This window comes from Pseudopipra pipra, chromosome 14, assembly GCF_036250125.1.
Source record: "Pseudopipra pipra isolate bDixPip1 chromosome 14, bDixPip1.hap1, whole genome shotgun sequence".
In the NCBI taxonomy this organism is placed as follows: Eukaryota; Metazoa; Chordata; class Aves; order Passeriformes; family Pipridae; genus Pseudopipra; species Pseudopipra pipra.
The window spans coordinates 4,653,656-4,675,978 of NC_087562.1; the positions used below are offsets into that span (position 1 = coordinate 4,653,656).

The 22,323-nt window shown below is 43.9% G+C and overlaps 2 protein-coding genes across 2 annotated transcripts; one reads left to right on the forward strand and one right to left on the reverse strand.

Moving 5' to 3' along the window:
• The first annotated feature begins 1,639 nt into the window (after positions 1–1,639).
• Positions 1,640–10,255, forward strand: LOC135422001 (protein phosphatase 1 regulatory subunit 3E-like). The gene has a single exon (XM_064670949.1). The coding sequence runs from the start codon at positions 2,328–2,330 to the stop codon at positions 3,708–3,710; it is 1,383 nt and encodes a 460-aa protein (XP_064527019.1). The 5' UTR covers positions 1,640–2,327; the 3' UTR covers positions 3,711–10,255.
• A 4,918-nt stretch (positions 10,256–15,173) lies between these two features.
• GCSH (glycine cleavage system protein H) lies at positions 15,174–22,197 on the reverse strand. The gene is made up of 5 exons (XM_064670955.1): positions 22,041–22,197; positions 18,772–18,851; positions 17,568–17,631; positions 15,887–16,018; positions 15,174–15,303 (listed from the first exon to the last, which is right to left on the reverse strand). Exons 1-5 carry the CDS (start codon positions 22,165–22,167, stop codon positions 15,206–15,208), a joined length of 501 nt encoding a protein of 166 aa, XP_064527025.1. The 5' UTR covers positions 22,168–22,197; the 3' UTR covers positions 15,174–15,205.
• Between the last annotated feature and the right edge of the window lie 126 nt (positions 22,198–22,323).

A 22,323-nucleotide genomic window follows, 5' to 3' on the forward strand; every position in this document is an offset into this window, starting at 1 on the left:
CAGCTTCACCCTTGGCAAGTGAGCAGGAGTAAAAAGAAAGCAGGAGCATCCTCAGATTCAGTGAGACATGCTGGGAATGTTCAGATCAAGAGAAAAAAGAAAGAGTGAGAAATGCCTTTGTTACAGATTCTGGTGGCATTTACACAGTGACAGTGCTCAACAGAGACAAGGCTGGGGGGTCCCTGTGTGTGTCAGAACTTGAGGTGTCTGCAGGAAACAGCAGGTGAAAATGTGAACACCCCCAGGACTAGTGGTGAGTTGATGTTCTTTCTGATTTTTAGAACCTGTAAATGGCTTTGTTCCACTCTTACTCCATAAGGGTCACCTGTGAAATTATTCACAGCAGACATGCATTTATATCAAGTCTCTTTCTCCCCTTTTCCCCACTGTTCACACACACACACACACAGTGCTCTCATTCTCTTGCAAGGTTAAAGAACTGTTGTTTTTTACCCCAACTATGACAAGAGCAGAACTCAAGTGACATTTCCGAACTCTGTTCTCATGCTGTCAGTCAGTTTATATGGCTGTCCATCTGCATCTCATGTTGGCTTGACCTGGCTAGTCCAAAGCTTATTGTGTTGCTTTGGGGTTTTTTTCTTTCTTTTCACTGTATTTTCTCTTTTTTCTTTTTTATGCTACTATCTCCTTTATGACCTTTGAGGAACCTGTATTTTAAACTTGGTTACGTGAACTACATCACCTGCAATCACCAGTGAAGAAAGAAGTTGGGGTTTTTTTGTTCCATGAAATAGTACCAGGGTTGTGGGAGGAAAGAGGAGGCCTGGGAAAGCCAAAAAGCAGGAGTATTACCCAAGTTTATGGTAAGAAGAAGTTAGGCAACTACCATTACCAGAAGAGGGAAGTGAAACTTTACTAAGGTACCCCAGTTGTGTAAAGCACAGTGGAAACTAAATTATTCCAAAGTCTTGTTCCCCGTCCATGCCACAAAGACACCCAAACCTGACTGAATGTGTTATTGGGTTTAAACCAATTTAGTGTATTAGTTCCAATAGTTTCACAATGGTTTAAAAATGCCAAGACTTTGCATATCAATGTAAAAAAGAATGTTCTTACTCTTTACTTGTTTTAAAGTGAAATCAGCACAAAGACATGGTAATTCCTTAGCAAGTGTTATGACAGAGAAAAATTACTCTAAAAGTGATTCAAAAGGATATAACCTGAAAACCTGTTTGAACAATTATTTGGGTCGGTTCTTTTTCTCCCCCAAATTAAGTGTGAGTAGATGAAAACTTTATTTTCCTGAAATACTAATTTCTGTGAGGGATGGCATTAAAGGACAAATGAGACAATTTTAAGATCCTGGGCTAATGAATTCAGATGTAATTATTTATGTTATTCGTATTTGATTTTTCAAAACCTATGATCAGCCTATGAATGAGAGACGATGGCACGACAAAGCTTAAGGGTGTCAAATTTAACACTGATGAGCAGAATTTTTTATTCCCTGCTTATGAACCATCTGTCGTTAAAAACATTTGGAACCCAGCAGCAATAATCTAGGATTTTTTTTCATACTTATTAGTAAAGGAATTAAAGCTCATAGTTCTAACAGAGGCAGCGAATAACTCTTCCCTGTGTTCTAGTGGCTTTTTAGCACTTGGTCCTTATCGGGTTTACTTGTCCCGTTCTTAATCTCATCAGCCGCATTTCCACTGCCCAGACTGTCAAAGGAACACCAAGTGCTGCAGATAAAATGCTCGAGGTGTAAAAAGCTCCTGCTCAGAAGCTAAATCAGAATCACATGTCAACACAGTTCAGGCTCAGGCTCTGGCAGGACGGTGGGATCATTGTTTTTAATGCAATTTACTAATTAAAAACGAGTCCCAGATTACGGAAAGTCTGGAATGAAGCGGCTTACTAAAATGGTGGTTTAGCGCCTTGAACTGGCTACACCAGAGTCTGCTCGTCATTAAACTGTAATTCGGCTGAATATTGCTCGGCAGTTGCCAAGCGCTCTTCCGACAAGAACCGCCGGGGTTCCTGTGTCACAATCGTCCCCCCGCGTTTCGGCCGGAGCTGTTCGAGCGCCGGGGGCGATGAGCGGCAGGACTGCGGCAGGTGCATTTTATTCGGCAGATGTACAGTAAACGCATTACAGCAGATTAGCTGGATTTCTTCCTTTAAACGTACACTGCGAGATCCAAGTTGCCAGCCAGCTGTTTCTTATCGGCCCGTGTAATCTCCCCGAGCCCGGCTTTGCCTCTTTCTCCCGCAGCTATTTCTGTAGCGGGTCGGGCGAGCGAGAGCGCCGCTATGAATTTTAATGTTTCCACTGGGGAATCCCTCCCGCCTCCTCTTTTTGGATGAGATCCTCGAGGAAAGACCCAGAACCCAGCGAGGAGGCGGAGGAGGAAGAGGAGGAGAGGGCCGGCGTAGCCGCGGTACTGGGGGGAGCCGCGGGGTGTGATCAGGGGCCGTGGCGAGGCGGGCAGGGGTGGGAGCCATGGGCAGGGAAGGATGGCTCGGGGCGTGTGTCGCTGCCTGACCGCGGCACGGCAGCAGCGGCAGCAGCCGGAGCAGCGCGGCCCCGCCGCCGCCCCCGCACAGATGCACCCGCCGGCATCCCCCGGGACCGGCCGCGACCTGCGCAGCGCCGAGGCGATCCCGCCGGCTCCGGGCGACGGGCAGAGCCCGCGGACCGGGCGCTGAAGCCGCCTCGCCACCCGCACGAGAGGAGGAGCCGCGGGTGCCGCGCCAGCCGCCGGCCCCGCCGCCGCTCCCGCCGGCGCCCCATGGATAAGGCGGGCTCGCTGCACAGCTCGGTGCCCGCGCCGCCGCCCCGGCTCTACCTGCCGCGCAACTTCAGCTGCAGCGCCTGCCTCTATGGCAGCCTGGCCGAGCAGTGCAGGGCGGGCTGCAGCCCCGACGGCGACGCCGCGCCCACGCCCGTGGTGCGGGAGGCGGCGGGCGAGAAGCCGCCGCAGACGCGGGGCCGGGAGCCCACGCTGCCCGCCGTGCCCCCCAGCCCCACGCAGCGCCGCCGCGCCAAGTCGCTGCCCACGCCCGGCGACCGCAGCCTGCGCCCCGCGCTGCAGCACAGCCCGTCGCGCCGCAAGACCGTGCGGTTCGCCGACTCCCTGGGGCTGGAGCTCACCTCCGTGCACCTCTTCTGCGAGGCCGACCTGCCGCGGGTGCCGCTGCCCGCGCCGCCCACGCCGCGCCCCGCAGACCTGCTCAAGACCAGGAAGCCGCCGGCGCTGGGTGACCTGGAGCCGGTGCTGTTCGGGCCGCCGCCGCCGCTGCTGGAGCCGCTGTTCCCGCCGCAGCCCGGAGCCAGCCCGGGCTTCGTGGAGCGGGTGCGGCAGCACAAGGTGAGGCTGGAGTGGGTGCGGGCAGAGCCCGCGGGGCTGCGCGGAGCCGTGCGCGTCCTCAACCTCGCCTACGAGAAGGTGGTGTCGGTGCGGTACACGCTCAATGGCTGGGCCAGCTGCGCGGAGGCTCCCGCCGCGTACCAGCCGCCCGGGCCGCCCGACGGCATCACCGACCGCTTCGCCTTCCTGCTGCCCCTGGGCGCTGCCGCCGCCGAGGCCACGCTCGAGTTCGCCGTCCGGTACCGCGTGGCCGGGGCCGAGTACTGGGACAACAACGAGGGCAAGAACTACCGGCTGCGGGCCCGGCAGCGCGTCCCGCCCGGCACCGGCCTCCCGCAGGACCCCGACAGCTCCGCCTGGATCCACTTCATCTGAGCCGGGGGGCCGGGGGGATCCCCCCGCCCGGGGGCTGCCCCGCCGCCTCCCAGAGAGCCGCCGGGAGGGCTTTTCCCGAGTTCTGTTCCCAGCGGGGTGATTTGGCTTTCCGGGGTCGCTGGCGATGCCGGGGGACCCTCGCTCGCCTCACGGGGGTGTCGGGCGCGGGTTCCCCTCAGTCCGCCGAGCGCTGTGGCGGCCACCAAAGCAGCATCTGCCGGGGGGGGCTCGGGGGATGGGCGGGATTGAGCGGCCGGGACCGGGTTCCATGGATGCACAGGCTTCCAGGTGCCGGAGGGGCTGCTGTCGCCTCAGCAGGTGACACGGAGGGCAGGGTCACAGGGCATCCCTCCAGCCTCCCATTTGCCTAATCCTGCTCAAGCAAAGCCCGGCTCCGGCGAGGGGCTGGATCTGCGCTCACCCTCTCGTGTCAGTTTGGGGTTAAGGGCCTCATAATGGAGGGCTGAGGGACAGATTAGTTTGCAACCCAAAAGGACAAGAGCAGGGATGCCCCAAGGTGTAGCTGTGTTTCATCATGCTGTAAAAATGTTTGGTTTAAAGCAAAGATTTTTATTTTTCTTTTTTAATTTTGAACCCTATTTCGTGTATTTAAACATACTTAGAAAGAAAAAAATAGCATCACAGCCTAATTGAAATGTCACTCACGGAGAGATTTTCAAAAGAAAGTGTTTTGGTTTAGGATTCGTGTGGTACGTTGGTGGAAGGGGTTGGCAGGGTCTGGTGTTTGTTTCTGTAGGATTGGGCCTGTAGGAAAGTCGTGGGATTGCACCGAGGGAACTAGAGGCTGCAAGAGTTAAATCCATAATTCTGGTCTGCATCACAAGCAACACTTTCATTTTTATTCCTGTTGACGGTTTAACTTAATTTCTTAAGGTGTGTCAGGGCAGGGACCTCCTTTCTGAACAATTAAGTGCTCCAAATTTTTCATAATAATTTCAGTAAGGGACAGGTTTCACAAATCTGGCAAAGTTTAGTCAGACAAATCGAAGAAAGTTGCACCTTGCCATATGAAAATACATCAATAGAAATCACGGAGCATGCTGACTTCTGCCTTCAAAGGTATGTTTTAAATATGTTTTTAAATTATATTAGCAGTAAACATAGCATTTTCCTTTTAAAACTCGAGTTTTCGGGAGTTCAGCTGAGTACAGGTTGTGCTGGTGCCAAATCTGGGTGCTAATTTTCCAGGATTGAGGTGTGTGCGTGTTTGCAGGAGAGGGACCTCTGCAAATACAACTTCTGAGAGTGGCAAAACCAATGTCAGCGTGATCTGCTGGTTATGAAGGGCTGTCAGGTCAGGCCTTTGAAGTTTTGGACCTCCTGTACGTTGTTAGTGAATGAATTGTGATTTTTAACTTCATTTTTATGTTCCTTGAAAGAGTTAAGTGTCCCAAGCAGCTTGAGTAATGTCTGGAGTAATGAGTTCTCACAGAACCTTTTGACTTCGGTGGGAATTGAGAGCACTTTTGTCTCCTGAGGGTTTGGTTCAGTCAGAATAATTAAACTTCTAAATTCTGGGGGAAAAAGAGGTCTGGAAAGTTGATGGGAAAAGAGTATTTAATTTAATTTCTCTGGATCACTGTCTCTGATTTAATGGAAGTAATAGCAAGACTACTTTCTGTAGTACTGGTAACTTGGTTTTAATTTCCCAGGCAGTTTTCTAATCCCTGTGTTTTTAATGAAACAGAATATAAGAGAAATGTACTGTCAGCATCTCCTGAGGATTTCACATTTTAGAATATTAAGGTCCCCATCTTGTAATACAGTAATCCTATAAGTTGCTAGAACATGGATATAAAGCTAGAATTGCACAACTAGGGTCTTAAAATGCTCATGATTAAAGCATATGAAGTGGTGTATTTGATTAAAAAAAGCCCAAGTGTCTTTTAGTTGAAATTATATTTTTTTATAAGAGCCTTAATACTGGAGAGAAGGAAAAGGACTTGTCTCCATTTGAAAGCACTTTGAAATCTGTAGAAATACAGCAAAACATCTTTTATTTATGTGTTAGAGCTTTCCAAAGCACTTTTTGCTCGGCCTTTTTCACCCAAAGAGTGAACCAACAGCTGGAGGGTTGGACAGACTAAAATGCTTGGAGAAAAAAGTAGTTTCTGTGCATTTTAGATCAACTGATGCTGCAACTTTGCTCATGAAGTTCCAACAAGATTCCTGTTTACTGTTTCAATGGCTTTAGAAACACAAACAGGGCTAAGACCATTTTTAACAGCGAATGATTCCAGAACTCCAAAATTATTTTCCAGTGAATGGCAGTTTTCATTGTCATTTGATTTATGCAGCATCTGCAGGTCTCTGAAAATTTTCTAAAGGTTTCTAAAAAGTTTTTAAAATCTCCTTCTAACACCTGTGGCTTAAAGTCTTTCAATTTGGGATACCTAAGTGGATTACATGCAACTGGGAGGTTGTTGTGTTACCCTTTATTTTTTATCACTGTTTAGATGAAATTACTGTTGCTCTTGGTTGAAATTTTGCAGTCAGAATTGGGCTATGGCTTTACAATACTGTTCAAAGCTCACTGTTCTTTTATTTGTGGCTGCCTTTGCCACAGACAGATCTGAATATTAAAACTTTAGGGGCTGTAGAACACCAGAAGAATGTCCTGTAAAACAGTTCTCCTGAGCTTTCAAGCAGTTCAGCCTGACCTAAACCTGAATTTTGTGAGGAACTTCAGGGGCTTGGACTTGATCCCAGATTATGGATAACATACATGCAAGCCCAGTAACAGACATGGCCTTTCTGGAAGCTCCTTTTCCAAGCTGGAAAGGTGAGGCTGCACCAGCAGCTTTGACTGGAGGATGCTCTTGATGAGCTCTGTGGAAGAAGATTAAGGTGTTTTAATAGAAATTATCAGTGGTATTTGCTACAGTTGCACCTCTTCAATTACACATTTGCTGTTCTACCACATGAATTTGTTTCCAAGCAAGACTCACTCAGATTTCCAACCACATGTTTTGGTTGCACTGGCCATGAGTGTTTTGTCCCTTGGCAGCATTCCTGTAGCTTCCAGTCCCTTGGATTTCAACCTGATGCCATCTATGTGTGGCTTGCTGGAAGCACTGTGATAAATGGAGATGAAATGAAAATATCAAATGATATTTATATAATATTTACATAAACTTTGAGGAGAAAAAACCCCACATTTTTAACCATTTTTAAGTTGGCAGGACACCCATCCTTTTAATGGGAGCACAAGCAAAACCGCTTTTTAAAATCCTATTTCTGAAGAATGTTGTTCAGCAGAAAGAACTTTCACAAGCAAAGTAAAATATCTGAAGATTTTTCAAGCCAACCTTCTGCTGGAAACATGTCACCTCTTTGTATTTTTATTTGCATGGATGGAGCTCGTGGCACCTCCCTTTCCAAGTGATTCCAGGGTGGTTTAGGCAAGGCCATGATCCTTGGGTCCTGTGCTTCACTCTGAAGTGAATTATTCACTGCTGGCATTTCTGGTGCAAAGCTGCAGCTTTATGGGACGTGCCATGTTATTGTATGTGCACTATAATGTTAATTTATACAGCCAGTCAAGTTGTACTGTATGTCTGACAGGGATGTTTGCTGCTTCCCACTTGAACTGGCAGGTTTTTGCATGTGATTCCATGCCTTTCGTGGCACTATTTTGGAAATTTACCCTAATTATTAGAGAGCCTAAAAGGAATCAGAACTATTGACTGTAAATGGAATTTCAGCTAGCTAAGCATATTATTTATGAGCATAAACTGAAACTGTCCTACTCATTTTCAATAAATATACATAATTTCAGGTAAATTAAATTGTTTTTTAACCTTTTACCACTTGCAAGCAACTTTTTGCTGTGAATGTGTGTGCCTCAGAATCTCAGAAAACAACAGAATAAGTGCACACTCTTTGTTGCTTCAGCAGATGTGAGGGGAAAATGTATCACTTGAATGAACAGATGTCTGCTCATGCAGAAGCATCACCCCTTTGCAGAGACATGAAATGTTTCTCCATAGAGCCAACAGGCAAGCAGCTGCTAATTTTAATAAAAAGTAGCCCTACAGAAATACTCAGAATCTGATATTTAACATATTATTGAGTATATATTAAAATTTTTACGTGCCTTTCAGCATTTCCTAGGAAGAAATCTCCCGTGTTCCTTAGCTCTCCCACCAGAAGTCCAATAAAGGCTTTGTCATTAAAATGAAATTTATACTAAAATATAATAATCTATTCTAATTCCTGACACATTCTCAGCTGTGCCAGACATCCTGAAGCTGTAGCAGCAGGAAGAATTCAATTATATTTTCCCATATTACAATGAAAGAAATGTCAGTCAGAAATATGTCTTCCTGATACACCTCTACAATTGCATAGTTAATTAAAAAAAAATCTGTGACTATAGTTGATACAACAAGATATATTTATTGTATATATTCACCTCTTGCACAGATATTCTAAATATATATTCTGTCTGAAACCAGAAGTTCTAGTTTTTTATGAAATCTGTTTGTGGAGATGTGGTCTCTTCAGCTTTTACTGTTATTTATCTGATGCTGCATAATGAGTATCATTAAAACTTTGGGATGGATTTTGTCTGTCTGCAGAGGTCATATCATGACATTAAAGTGCTCACTGCAGGGAGGAGCTGAAGAAAATTACTTTTACCTTCCAGTTGCACTGCATGGCTTTTTGGGAAATCCTCAGTGCACGTGTTTGGAGAGGATGGAAGGATTATTGAGTGACTGAAAGTCTTTTCTGAGCACTGAGAGGAAGGTTTTTCCATCATAAATAGTTTAAGGCAAGAAGTAAATGTAGTCAATGTTGTTGTGAAATGAATCCCTCAGCCTTATGTGGAGCTGGTCAGTGTTTTGTTTAAAAGGGAAGGTGGTGGCGTGTTTCAAAATGAAACATGTTCAGGGAAACACACCTGTTTCGAAGGAAAGTTTTCTCAGGTTCAGCTTATTATGAGAGAATTGCCCCAAAATAAATAAGATTACTTCCCTACATCCCTGTATGGACTTGAATGTAGGTCTTCCATGATCAGAGTGGATGCTGAGCTATAAAACCATTGGCTATTGCTTGGACTCTTTCTTTATCCAACCTATAAATATGACTTTTTACTTTACAGAGAGGAGTTTTGACCCTGAGTGTCCCCATCTCACGGGAATATCCTCTTCATTCAGCTCTGCTGTTGAGAGAGGTCTGATTTTAATTTTATGCCACATGAGAAGATTATTTTCCATTACATTTTTGGAGGGAAAACTGTTTTCCTTGCGGTTTTAGTTCTACAACATGAAACAGTAGCATGCAGCCTGAAAATTGCTTGAAATAACATATGCACTAGTGATTCCAAAGAATATAGCTAAGAGAAATGTCCAGTGTGAGATGTGCTTTTTTAAAAACATGTGCTTTGGTCTAGTAAGGCAGGGAGAAAGTCCTAGTCTCCAGTGCAAGTGTATTAATGCCAGGGATTTCTTTCTATGCAATTCTATGGTGCACCTGGGTTTTTTTAGGGATTAACTTGATTGGTGTAGTTGATGTTATCAGTGTGTTGTGTGTAGAATATTCTGTTAAAAGTGTCATTAAGGAAATTGTGTGTCTTAAATGGTGTTATAACTTTAGGCTCTTTTTTTTTTTTGTCCGATCTGACTTCACTAAATCATAATAATGCTCCTCTTAAAAGTACCAAGACAATATTTCATCAAACTGCATAACCAAGGCTCACACATTACACTTTAAACCACCTTCTAGGACAAAATGTTGTGTTACTGTTGTGAGTTTTAAACTTTTTTTTGTATTTCTCTATCTTAAAAAAGCTGAATTGTATTATCCTTTTAAACTCAAGGAGCTAATGTGCAGGTTTTTAAAGCTGATCAAAAGCAGTAAAACTGGACTTGGTTGGGATTACTCATAAATCCAGTTTCTAAACTGTGGCACAACCTGTCCTGACTCCATGGAGGTGCACCCAGATGTGAAGTTCAGGTATTTTAAGGTTGATCCAAGCTGAGCTCTGCCTGGGTGCAAAACCTGCCAACATCTGGACATGAATCCATGTTGTAACCCAGGAAAATTCTGCTGTGACAGAGAATTTGAGTTCTTGGAATGGTTTGAACAAACCTAACTCCTCCCTTGTAGTGTCACACCAATGATTTCTCTCTGTAATGGAGATTCTGTCCTGTTGAGGGGAGTGTTCTTCGACGTGCAAGTTTTTAATACTGTTTCTTTGATTTAACTCTGTTTAAAAAAAAAAAAAAAAGTGTTACTTGACTGGTAAATTACTTTTGGTTGTAGTGTCTTCTGCAATGTTTATATTTCACCAAACAATGTTTGTTTCTAATGTTTGTAAAAAAAAAAAAATGTAATATCACCAGAAGTCAAAAATCAATGTTTTCTAATAATGCCTTGTAACTTACCCAGCCTTACAGTACTTCAGACAATTTTCCACCAAAACTGCATCTAGTCACTGGTTGTCACAATTACGAAAGATATATATATATTTATAAACCTGTAGCTTCTAGCTGCCATTAAAGATTAATGATACAAATCACGAGCACCTGGTGACTACAAACCTCTTTTTTTTTTTTTTAGAGCTGACAAACCATGATGTCTTTTTTTGTTGGCAGTCTGAAATAATTGTGTTCCAGTGCATCTGCTGTGCTTGTGTGAAGACATGTTGGGGTGTACCTGCACATCTGAAGCAAATATCTGACATTTGGGCCAGGTTTTCTGCCAACCTGTCTTAGGAGGGTTCTCAGTGGAAGCTGCATTTTTTTCTTGTAGGAATATTACCATGTTTGAAGGAGACAGGGTGGGATTATCACTGAGTGTAAATGTAATGTGGCTGCTTTTCTTTAACCAGTACTTTCAAAGCCTTTTTTATAATGTGGGTAAAAGCCACATGGCCACGAGGAGAAAAAAATGTTTCGTGTTTATTCTCATGTAATTCGTACAACTTATTTTTCTATCCTCTTTCAGAAACATCTGCTTGGCTGTCTCATTATTAATATTTTTTTTTGCCTGTGTTTCTTTGGAAGGGCAAACTAATTAAAATTAGCCCTAGATTTCTTTTTTTCCTTTTTAATTTTTTCCTTCCCCAGAGGGAATGTTTTCTGAGTTAACATCTACCTTATCTTTCCGTTCAAGTAAAAATGAACTCTTAGCCCACATAAATGACAGAACCTAGAATTGTTTTCTGAAGGTGCCATAATATAAATATTAGAGTGTAATAGTTAGAATAATAGAGTGTAATTTCCCTTTTGTTTGGTGAGGCAGATGCTTTGAATTTAAAACTGCTGTTATGCTTGAGTGACCTTGAAGTAATGAGATTACAGTTCAGAGTGAAATTGTAATGAAGTCATGGTGGTCTAAAAAAAAAAACAAGAAAAGGAATAGTTTTACATTGTTCTTTAGCCTTGGATTAATTTTCCATTTTTTTCACTCCTGAATGAGACAAAATATGACTATGGTAATTCATCTGATGATTAATCAGCATTACTGTAGATAATCTTATTAATAACAAGTGTTAAAATGTGTGCAGTATTCAGGCAGTTTTACTGTCGATAACAAACTCTATTTCCTAATGTCCCTCTCTGGCTGTTTCTTGGAGTCCACCAACAGTTTTTGGTGTGACCAATGAGTTGAACTGGCTCAGGGGATGTGTGGAATGCCAGGGCTCTCTCCAGTGAGGGCTTGGCACCAACACAGGCAGCAGGAACAGAGGGCAAGGCCAAAGAGGAGGAACAGGGAGCAAGGGCCTCGTCTTTCAGGGAGCTGTGAGATCAGCTCAGGTTCTCCTGCAACCTCATCCCAGGAGCTTGGGCTGTTGTCATGACTGAGAGCTGCAGTCCCAACCTCTCCCTGACCTCTGGGTGAATGTCTCTTCTTCCTTGGAACACTCCATGTATCCAGGGGCAGGTAGGGAGGAGAAACAGGGACTGGCTGTGCTGCTTCCAAAGCGTGTCCCTCTGCAAGACTCCCCAGCAGAAATACTACTGCAGGTCAGATAGAAGCAGGAATATATCAAAGCACCACGTTGTCCTTCAGTTACTCTTTAAACCTATGGAAGGTGAGGGAAGTTGAGAACAAAACATTCCTGTCAAGGCTTTGAACAGCTGAATTCTCTTTTATATTTGACACATTTACCAGGGCAAGCTAGTGCAAGAAATACCCCTTGGCCTAACAGAAAGCTGCAGAACTGTTTCAGTGGTAGATGGGGGTGATGTATTGCAGGAAAAAAATGATGTGCAATGGTGATATTATCACCAGTTTTATCACTGGCTTTGCCTTACCAGTTGTGGCACAAGGGAGGGCTTCTCAGAACAGCCAGGAGTTGCCAAGAACACTTATTTCTGTCCTTTTCTCTTGATCCAGACCCGTGCAGTGAAGAAGGGAGGTGGGTGATGGCTGCACAGCAGAAGTGCTCTTGAGTCTAAGAAGTGCAGACTCATCCTCCTGCCTTGTGGATTGACCTTCATGGTCAGAGAAAGGTATAAGTGCTGCACTTCCATTAAAATGCATCTCGAAGCAAAATACATTCAACAGCATAAATAATTGAATGCTATAACCAAATGACAAATAAAACAGCCTAATAGCAAAGGATGTAGGGTGCTTGTACTGCATTAAAACAGATCAGGTCTGAAGTGACTGAATTATGCTTTGTCAGGAAGAGAGAACCATCAATATAGTGAGGCAAACTCTGCCCCATCCAGATACCACAGGCTCAGTTCTCTGCCAAGGACTGTTCTTAGACTGTGTCGAAGTAGTGTGGGCAAAGTGGAGAAAATTACATTAAGGACACTCCTAAGCTGCTCTCAGCATTTGTCTGTGCCATCTGCAGCATATCTTGCTGGTAATTCATGCTGATGGATATTGCTCGAGAGTCTTTTACTCTCGTCTCACATCCATGAGGTCCCATTCCCCAGGAATAGCTTGCCAAAGGATGTTGTTTTCCATTAGTTCAGCCACATGATGATGGGGGGGAATAAAACCAGGCTTAAGTTAATTCCTTTGTTACATATAGTGCTGTGAGAAGTGCGTTTTAAAGGTTTCAGTGAAGCGAGATGTGCTTAATATTTTTCCTGAGCTTGCAGTTGCCCCGGGCGAGGGAGTGACCCCGAGGCTGAGGTGTCACTGCTGAGGTGTCACTGTGACCTGGGGACCAGGCTGGGCGTTCCTCGCCCCGGCTGGAACGATTTGAGTGCCACCGTGTGGGGAATTCAGGCCACGATTTCCATTTTTAATTGCGGTTATTTGGATCAACACCGTTCATGACCTGAAGCATTCCACCCACGGGTGACATCCTGTTATTTACTGATTTCTTTCTCTTCTCCAAAATATCTAGTGCAGGGGGGTGCAAGTTCCTTTGCCTCTTGCTGTGTGATCTCCACACATCCCAGCTTTAAGCAAAAGAACATCCATTCTCCAGCTGTACACCATGAAAGGTTGAATTTCAGATTTTCTTTTCAGACAGTTGTCATTTACCCACACTCATGTACTTAAACTGCTAATGCAGTTTAAATGGGCAAAGTTTAAGGAAGAGACCATTTGCCAGTTTTTGCTGTTCTCCAGGTCCCTTAGGGCATTACAGAAATTACTGTTTTACTCATCAAAATGAAAGAATACAAATGTTTTTTTTAAGGGAAAATGGTATAAAAATGCATTACAATGCTCTGGAGTAACCTTTAAAGGGGGATCCACAAGGGTCATGTATTACATGGCAATAAATGAGGGGCCTGTTTCTCCCTAAAGCTGAGGAAAAAAAGGTGGAGGAAACAGTATCAAACAGGAATATTTTCCTGCATTCCTACCTCCATTTGCCTGAACTTGCTGTGTTGGACACAAACTTTCCCTTCCAAAGTGCACAGGGGGGGTGGAAGATCCCAACTGATGCAGGGAGTCTGTAAGAGGCTGGGATCAAGCTCCCAGCTCTCTGGGCCCTGGATGTTGTCACAGTAAATATTGCATGGCAGTGTGAATAATGGATAAGTACTGAGGGTTTTTAAAACATTTACACTGGGTTTACAAGAGCCTTTTGTTTAATCAACCACTGCCAAGTCAGAATTCCTATGGACCAGTCAAAACCCCTCTTGCCCCTTAGTCACTGCAGTTTAACTCCTGTGGTGATGATGGAACTGTACTAAAGCCACAGTTGATTCTCTCTTGGCAGGGCTTTGATCTGTGACTTGTGTAGGGAAAATCTTCTCCTAGGATTTAAAGCAAAAAAACCCCACCAAACCAATTACTTTGACATCCCTTCAGATCATAAAAGAAACCCTCTTTTTATACATTAGAGAAGTTTCTGTATGACCAGCAGTGCATTTCTTCCTTTTAGAAGGGCTGTGATTCACATCCTTTCAGAAGAAGGAACTTTCAAAGGAATATGGATTTTGCCTGATACAAATTAAGCATTCCCCTGCTTCCTCTTAGATCAACTTAGTTTCGTGCTTAGCTGCTAACAACCATTTTAAAATCATGGAAAGAAGTTTTAGACCAAAACTCTGCAGTATTATCATGTTTTCCTGAAGTGCAGGTGTGTGCAACTCAACCTCACCCTCAGATGTCCCATCAACTTTGAGTGCACAGTTGTGGGGTTGTTAAATATTCAGTCTAATGGAATCAGCTGCTTTAGTTTACTGGTTTGCAAAGGGAGTTTTGGGTTCAGTTGCCTACTTGCTACAGACACATGTGGATAGATGATGTGTCAAACTATTGCTGATCACACAATTTACACAAGTCTCTGCTCTTCTGAAATCACCACAAGATGTAGAATCAGTTCCTTAATTATTTGTGTCTTACATAGTGTTCACTGGGCAAAAAACACAGCCTAAAGAAGCTACCCTAGAACCTTGAGAAACTATCACTGCATGAGCTTTGCATACTAAGAAAGCACAGAAATGGGAAGACAAAGGCCAGACCTGCTGCCTCCCAGGCATAATCAACTACAGAACAGGTGATTATGTAGTAAAACAAGAACTGAAAACAGAGCATGAATAGATTCTGTAAAGAAGTAAAAATCACGCAGAGAGGTAGCTGATATGGCTTCTCCTTTTTTTGGCATCATCTTTGCCACTCTAAGGAGGAAGAATACAAGGACATTAGGGAGACACTGCTTTCCCACATCTTGGGAACAATAAAAAGGTATTTCAGGGAAAGCTGTAGCCCAGGTTACAAGAAGAGTCATGTTCCTGCCACAAAATTACCATATTAAGGCTGTTGTTACTAAATTTGATGTCAAATGAATCTTGGGAAGTATATATTTTAGCCAGTTTTGTTTTCCCAGAACATTCTGAAGTTACATGAATCAGACAACAGAATAAAAAACCTTCTCAAGTACACAGAGGAAGAACATCTTTATCACTGCAATTATTTATGGTCTTGTGTATGTGATCATAAGTGGTATTTTTCAGGTTGCCAACTCTGGATATTCTGTATTTCCTCAATACAGTTTGATGACAAACTACACTGAAATATTTTATATGAATTTATTTCATTATTCCAGCTCAGTCCTCAATGGATTTTATGTATTTCTCATAGGCATCTTCAGTCATCAGTTCATCAAGTTCAGCAGGGTTTGCCACAGTCATCTTGATAAGCCAACCTGTGGTTAGGAAATTAAAAAGAAAGAGTTGCTAATATCCTACAAGGAAGATTCATTCATGTTCCTGCCTTAGGAAAGCACTCCCAGCAGCACATCAGCCCTGGATCACCAGAGAATCAACTGGATTTTTGTGCAGGCAAAACAACATTTCAGTATTTTAAAAAAATCAACAACCAACCAACCTGTCATAAGAAATGGCCTTTTGAGTCAGACCAATTGTCTAATTTAGTGCTGGCTCTGACAGTGGCATTAAGGAGACACTGTCTGGAAAGAAGTAGAGGAGCCTGACCCCTCAGGATCATGAGCTGGTACAAGATCCAAGAAACAGAAATGCAGTCAAGGGAAATACATTTAAATTCAACCACAGTCTGTGTCTGAAAACCCATTGTAAAACAGCTTGTCAGAGACAAGGCTGTGATAATGCTCTCATGTTACATTTCACTGGGCTTGAACTATATTCAATTCAATATATTCCATGTAAGTCTCCACACCATTACATTGGAAGAATAGGAATTGCAGAGCCATTTATGACAGCAATAATCTCAGAGGTATTCGTTACTGGAAGATAAAAATGACATCTTACCATCTTGATAACAAGATTTATTGACAAGCCCTGGATTATCTGCAAGGGCACCGTTAATCTCAGTTACCTCTCCTGTGAGAGGAGAGTAGAGTTCACTAGCAGCTTTCACACTTTCCAAAGCCCCAAACTCATCTGAAACAGAGAATAGGATTGAATGTTTCTAAGAGGAAAACACAGAGCACTTCAGTTCTTTTAGTCAGACGTTCTGATGATGATCCAACCAGTGAAATGTCTTGATTTTGAGCAAGAAAATCTGTCAAATAATCTGTCACCCACTTTATGACAATGATCAGCAGTATTAAATTTGATGTTTACGCCTCTGAATTATTCTGGGGAATGTGCCCATCACTGGCTACTACAGAAGGGACAGAAATCCCTACATTTGGTGAATCCTTTGGCTAAAGCCCCACAGCACGTGATAGGATATCAGGTTAGAAGGAACAACATCCAGCCCTTGCTGCATGACACCTAAACCTGCCTTTTATGTCCAATTTAAACCTTTCTATACATAACTTGGTTACAAAATAGACACAGCCACAATTTCAGAAATCCCCCTTTTCCTTCAGAAACACTATCAAGTGTTGGATCTGCCCTCACTGGAACACACACATTAGTACTGAGGAGCCCCACACTGGGAGCACCCAGCAGCTCTTCCCTTTCTCCTGTTCTGTAGGAAAGGGAGCCTGGAGCAATGTCAGCCCAGAGCAGCTCTAAGCCACAAGCAAACAAGACAGAGGCTGAAGGAGCTGTCAGAAGAGTAGATAGGCATCAGCACAAGGGATCTGAGAACAGCTTGTTCTGGGAAAGCTTGGAACTAGACTAAGGCCAGAAGGAGGAGAAAAGAGGAGAACTTCAAAGGAAACGGAATTCCTTCGGATAAAGCAAAACTACAAGTTGGTTAATTAAAATCCTAAACAGAAGGACTTTTTGTCTAAGGGTCACCATTTAATGTGATGCAGTGGATTTGGCCAAAACAGTCTGATACAACCTATTCCACAGGAAGGATGGCAGAAGAAAGGCCTCCTACTTTCCCTCATAATCTACATTCCTTTTTTGCAGTGTCTGAAGCTCATGACAATCCTTCCTTCGTATCCTAGTGAGGCAGCTCCCTGTGTGACACAGGAAAAGGCTTTTTCTTTCTACCTGTTAATGCTCCCTCTTCTTTAACGTGCAAAATTACAGAACTGAATGGTGAAGAACGTAACAATTTGTACATTGCTAAGGAGCAAAACCCTGTGATTACATCTGATACCCCAAAATTACTGAGTCTGGATATTTGTGGAAAAATTAGGGTTTGACATCAATTAAATGTTTCACATCGTGCAACTCACAAATGTGTTAACTGGAGAAGTACAAATAAATACTTGCAAGTCCAAATCAAAGCATAAATATCTTAAAAACAGATTATACATAAAATTATTAAAAGAAATATTTCAAGTATTTTATTTTTAAATAAATTTCTTCACCATTCAAGCAGCAGATATTTTCTGCTACCAAGCACTGTCTGACAGAATTTGAAATTAAAGCAGCCTCTTGCAGAAATACTGGAATTTATTTTGCATCCAGAAGCTTTATAATGGTATTAATGACCATAAATATTAATTCATAAAATTCATCTTTGCAAAGGAAGGGTGGGATGAGTAGAATAATTACTTCATTAGCAACTAGAGCTGAAACTCACCGTGTTTACTCAATTTTGTCCCAATTTCTGGAAGACTACAGTAAACAACGTCTCCTAATGCTTCCTTAAAAGAAAAACAAAAGCATACCTTAAGGAAAGTATACATAGCAGAGAGCTGATACAGTAACTCTGGAATGTGTGTATAAGTACTTTCTACATTTAGTTCTCATCTTTAAGCATTACGTGTTTTTCACTTTTTAAACACTTAACATGAAAAAACTGGATTGTTTTATCATGGCCCAAATGCCAAATTACTGCTTCTCTATTACAGTGCTAATAACCCTCAGGCTCAGTTTATATGCAGATTCCTTCTGGCAGAATGAGGAATAACATCTGCTCACCTTCTTAGCATCAGTCACAGTAACAACTGTTTCAAAGGACAAAGTTCCCAATGTTTTGAGGGAATTATCTTTTTGTTACAAGCACAGAGGATTTACTTCCAGTGCAATCTGAAAGAAGGTTCAATGATTCCTTCGCAGAGACAGGGACAACTGGAGAGCTGTTAACACACCGTTTGCCCTTAATGGCTTAATTGGGACCCTTAGCACCATAAGAATTGGCTCAGCTCTTCCCTGACACAGGTACCCTATCTCACCAAAGACCAGGGATCTCAAATGTTATCCCCAGAGAACTGAGATCACAGGAAATGCGGCTTGTCCTAAGAAACATTAATTCCACCTATTGGCAGCTTGTCCCATTCACTTTTCTCACGTTTCACACCCAGGGAATCTCTGTCCTGAATTTGCCTGTGGCCATTCCAAATCAGTTACCTGCACCAGACCAAAACAAAAAATCCAAAGGAACTCCTGTGCTTGCATGAGAGGTATGTGCCATGTTGTACATCGATTCACAACTGTTCTTTAGCCAGAGGGATTTCACCATGGGAAATCTGACCTAAAAAAGCACATGATGTCCCCTTCACACAGCCACGAACGGCTCAGGCCTAGAAGAACTGAAGGAATAAAGCTCCTCATCAAGTTCAGCTCTCCACAAGCTCAACCTGAAGCAATTAAGAACTTATCAGAATGCTAAGCAGCATGAATATCAGCAACACTGTGACAGATCCAAGCCCAAAAATCCCGCTCGGTGTGTAACACACGCAGCTAAAACAGTAAAGAAACCATAGGTGTCCAAAGAGCAAGGCCAGGAGCAGATATGCCCAAATAAATACTGCAGGCCTGGGGGAGGGGGGAGGGATCAATACCTGGGCAAAATCAGTGATTCCTACTGTTCCAATGCCATTAGCCACAGATATCCATTCGTGCTTGTCTGTGAACTTGCGGGCTGAAAGGAAACAAACTTGACACTTCAGGAAGAAGTGAAATGTTGCTGGGTTAAATACAGTAACACATCTGCAGGCTTAACCTGGGGGGCTTTCTACTACAGCTCTGCTCATTTTTCTTGGGAAATATCTTACACAGCACATACAATTTACAGAAGCCTCTTGTTCTGCTCAGTGACACGGCAGAAGCTCACTGGGTGTCCTCCTGAGAGCATCACCAGCTCCTGTGCATTCACCTGGAGACTGAGACAGGACAGGAGCAAAAGGAGCAGCTCCACTTCCAACAAAAGTGTAAATTTGAAGCATATATGTGTATTTTACCCAGAGTTACATATTCCTACTATAGCATAGTGGCTTTTCAAACATATTTAGTGTTTCTTTCTGACAACCACTTCATTACAGCTGGGAAGGCCAATGTTAATGACTCAAGAAACAGTGTCAGTCTCACAGCATCTCATTCAAAGCTGTCACAGATCTGTGTAAAATTAATAAAGGACAAAATCAGTCAAATCATGCTGACAACTGTTACTTAAGAGAATGAGCTCTCTGTTAATACAGTGACTCTGAGAAGAACACTTTAGTTATTCTGTATCATTTTAAAATAAGCCCGTTTAAAACCTTGTAAAGTCACTTCACAGGAACGTTACAACTCTCCATCCATTTTACATCTGCAAGATTCAAGACACCTTTATTAGAGGCAGTTGTTTTCATAAAGTCACATGGAGAGACTTCAAAAGAAGTAACTGAATCAGGAAATGTTTTTCTTGCTGACATTTTTACCTGGAACTTTTTTTACTCGGCATTTTCAGCTGCCTTGTCTGTTTTCTCACTTCCATATAGTTTCCCCATAAATACCTCCTTACTTATTTTTAATTTTAACTAATTTATTTTTAATTTTCACTTGCAGCACCCATCCAGCCAGGCAAGGGTTGTTGCAGAAGCTGGATAACTTCTGAAACAGAGCTCCCTGTGTGATTAGTGCCAGGGTAGTGCAGCTGGACTTGCCTTTTGAGCTCAAAATTCTCCTCTCAGGCTCTTCCTCTGGGCTGGACTCTTTACAGCACCCACCAGAGAAATCACACTTCTGCAAATCCCAATTACATTTTGGCAAATCCTTTTATATTTTCTAAACTTGCACATGAAGAAAAACAGAAGTTCTCACTGTAGACCTGCTAAAATCTTTCCACTATAAGTCTGTCAAATTTTAAGCTGTTTCAATTGCAGGCATCCTCTTATTTGTTCAACAGAAGCAAGTTTCAGATAAAATGGTTTATCTTTGAATAGGGCCTAAATTTTATAGCCCTCAATACAGCAATACATATTTTGCAAGTGGAGTACACGAAAAAATTGAGTAAAGTGTAAATATGAAGTATTTTTCCATGAATTATCACTCAAAAACCCCAGAGAATTTCAGATAGCATTATTAATACCTACAAAAACATCTCCTGACACACTCCAGTGAACAGAATAAATCAAATGTCTTAAATCATTTTAGGTCAAGACATTAAACCCACAGGAATTCTATTGGAAATGAGTAATGAACCATAACAATGGAGAATGACACACAGTCTCAAACCCAAGCTGAATACTTGTGATGTTACAAATGTCACACAGAAACCAACAAATACATTTTTATTTTGGGTAATAATATTATACAACATCTGTTTATAAAGCAAGGCTAATAAAAAACCAGAACACTTTCACATCAGTGGAATACAGCAGTAAAATGCTCTGAACAGTTGGAAGAGCACATTTCTTTCAGGATAAAAAAAAAAAGTGAGAAATTAGGAAATCTAAGCATGCAACAAAAAACACCGTAGCTAAAGTAAAGGTCAAATTAAAAACAGTTAATAAGTAATCTCAAAATTTGAACTTTGATCTTATGTGATCAATCAACTCAGATGAATATGAATTGTCAAAGCATACCAAATCTCCCCCCTGCATTCTTTTTCAGAAGAGCAGCTGAATTTCCTCCAGCTTCACTCATTTCAACAGGACTTTGGCTTCATCTTAACTAACACGTTCTGAACTCAACCCTTCATTCAGTGTAACCTGCTTCTATTAGATACTTCATAAATATACATCTGAAGAGTGAACTCACACTCCCCCAAAGAGGCATACAAACTTTTTCCTCTCTGCCTAAAACAAAAGCACAGCTTGTTATTCCTTCGAGTGATATGTATAGAAAAACAATGGGTACCTTAATCAGAATAGTGAAAAAGCTCAGACTGAATTTGCAAATAATGAGTAACAACCTTTATTCCTTTCACTTGCAGCAGAAGGCAGTTAAGCAGGTAGGTTTAAGACTGTCTGGAAGAAAACTGATGAGCTCTTCTTACTGGCTGCATTACTTTTATAGCATATTTGCCTCCTCACCTACTTTTTCAACATTTCTGTTTGCTAGAGTACCATAGATTCTGTTCTTCAGACTTCTGTGGGCAACTTCCATTCAAAGAGAGCTTCGACAGCAGCAGATGCCTTTAGAATTAAGTACACAGAGCAAAACCACCCCAGGCACTGATGTGCGAGTCCATCTCCTGCCTTGCCCCTGGTGCAGCTCTGGCTGCCAGAGCAAAACTTCTTCATCCCAAACAGGCTCAAGGCCCTGAAAACCTGGCTGGGGCTCCCCGGCCCTGGCTCTGCCCCCGCCAGACCCCCCCTCCTGCCCCTTTCTTGCGCTGCTGGTGCTCCTTGGAGCTGTTTGGGGGCGACAATCCCAGGAAAATATGAGCTGTGTTGGTCAAGCTGGTGCTCTCCGCGCTCGGCCCGCTCCTCAAAGCTGCTGCCTGGGGGAGACTGAGCCTCTGTGCTCAGAGGAGCGGAGATGAAAAGTTTCTTGGCAACTGAGGGAGGTGAACCTGCTCCCGGCGGGAGCGGGAATGGGGAGAGTGTCAGGAGCGGGACAAGGGGCAGGGACGAGCCCTGCGCGGCCTCAGCGCTATTGCGGGGCTCTCCCGGTACCCTACGAGGGGCCGCCAGGACACACGGCTGGGCGGGAGGGAGAGAAAGAGGGAAAGATGCAGGGATAGAAGGAGGGATAGAAGGAGGGATAGAAGGAGGGATATAGGGCGGCTGCCGCCCGGCTGCCCCGCGCACACCGCACCGGCGGGCGAGGTCCCGCAGCCCACCCTGCCCGCAGCCTCCCCCCGGCGCTGTGCCGCGCTCCCCCCGCTCCCCCGGCCGGCACTCACCGGACAGCAGCAGCGCCCCGGTGCGCAGCCCACGGGCCGCGGGCACCCGCGGTGGCGGCGGGAGGCGCGGGCAGCGCGGCGCCAGCGCCAGCACCGGCCCGACCCGCCACAGCGCTCGCCACGCCATCTTTGCCGCGGGCGGGCGGGGGCGGCGCCGGCGGGAGGCGGTGATGGCGGCGGGGCGGGGACGGACCCGTGCCGGCCCTCAGCGGGTCCCTCACGGCGGCGGGACCGGGAGGGGACTCGCGGGCCGTGAGGAGCCGCCTGGATACAGCTCCGAGCC

What these genes read in the sequence shown, in the direction of transcription:
- LOC135422001 (XM_064670949.1), top strand. Translation starts at nt 2,328, where the DNA reads ATGAGATCCTCGAGGAAAGACCCAGAACCCAGCGAGGAGGCGGAGGAG.
- GCSH (XM_064670955.1), bottom strand. Translation starts at nt 22,167, where the DNA reads ATGGCGTGGCGAGCGCTGTGGCGGGTCGGGCCGGTGCTGGCGCTGGCG. An exon ending in GAATCACTGATTTTGCCCAG is followed by an intron (nt 17,632 to 18,771) that starts GTATTGATCCCT and finishes TTTTCTTTTAAG; the next exon opens with GAAGCATTAGGAGACGTTGT. An exon ending in GACAAAATTGAGTAAACACG is followed by an intron (nt 16,019 to 17,567) that starts GTGAGTTTCAGC and finishes TCTCTGTTTCAG; the next exon opens with ATGAGTTTGGGGCTTTGGAA.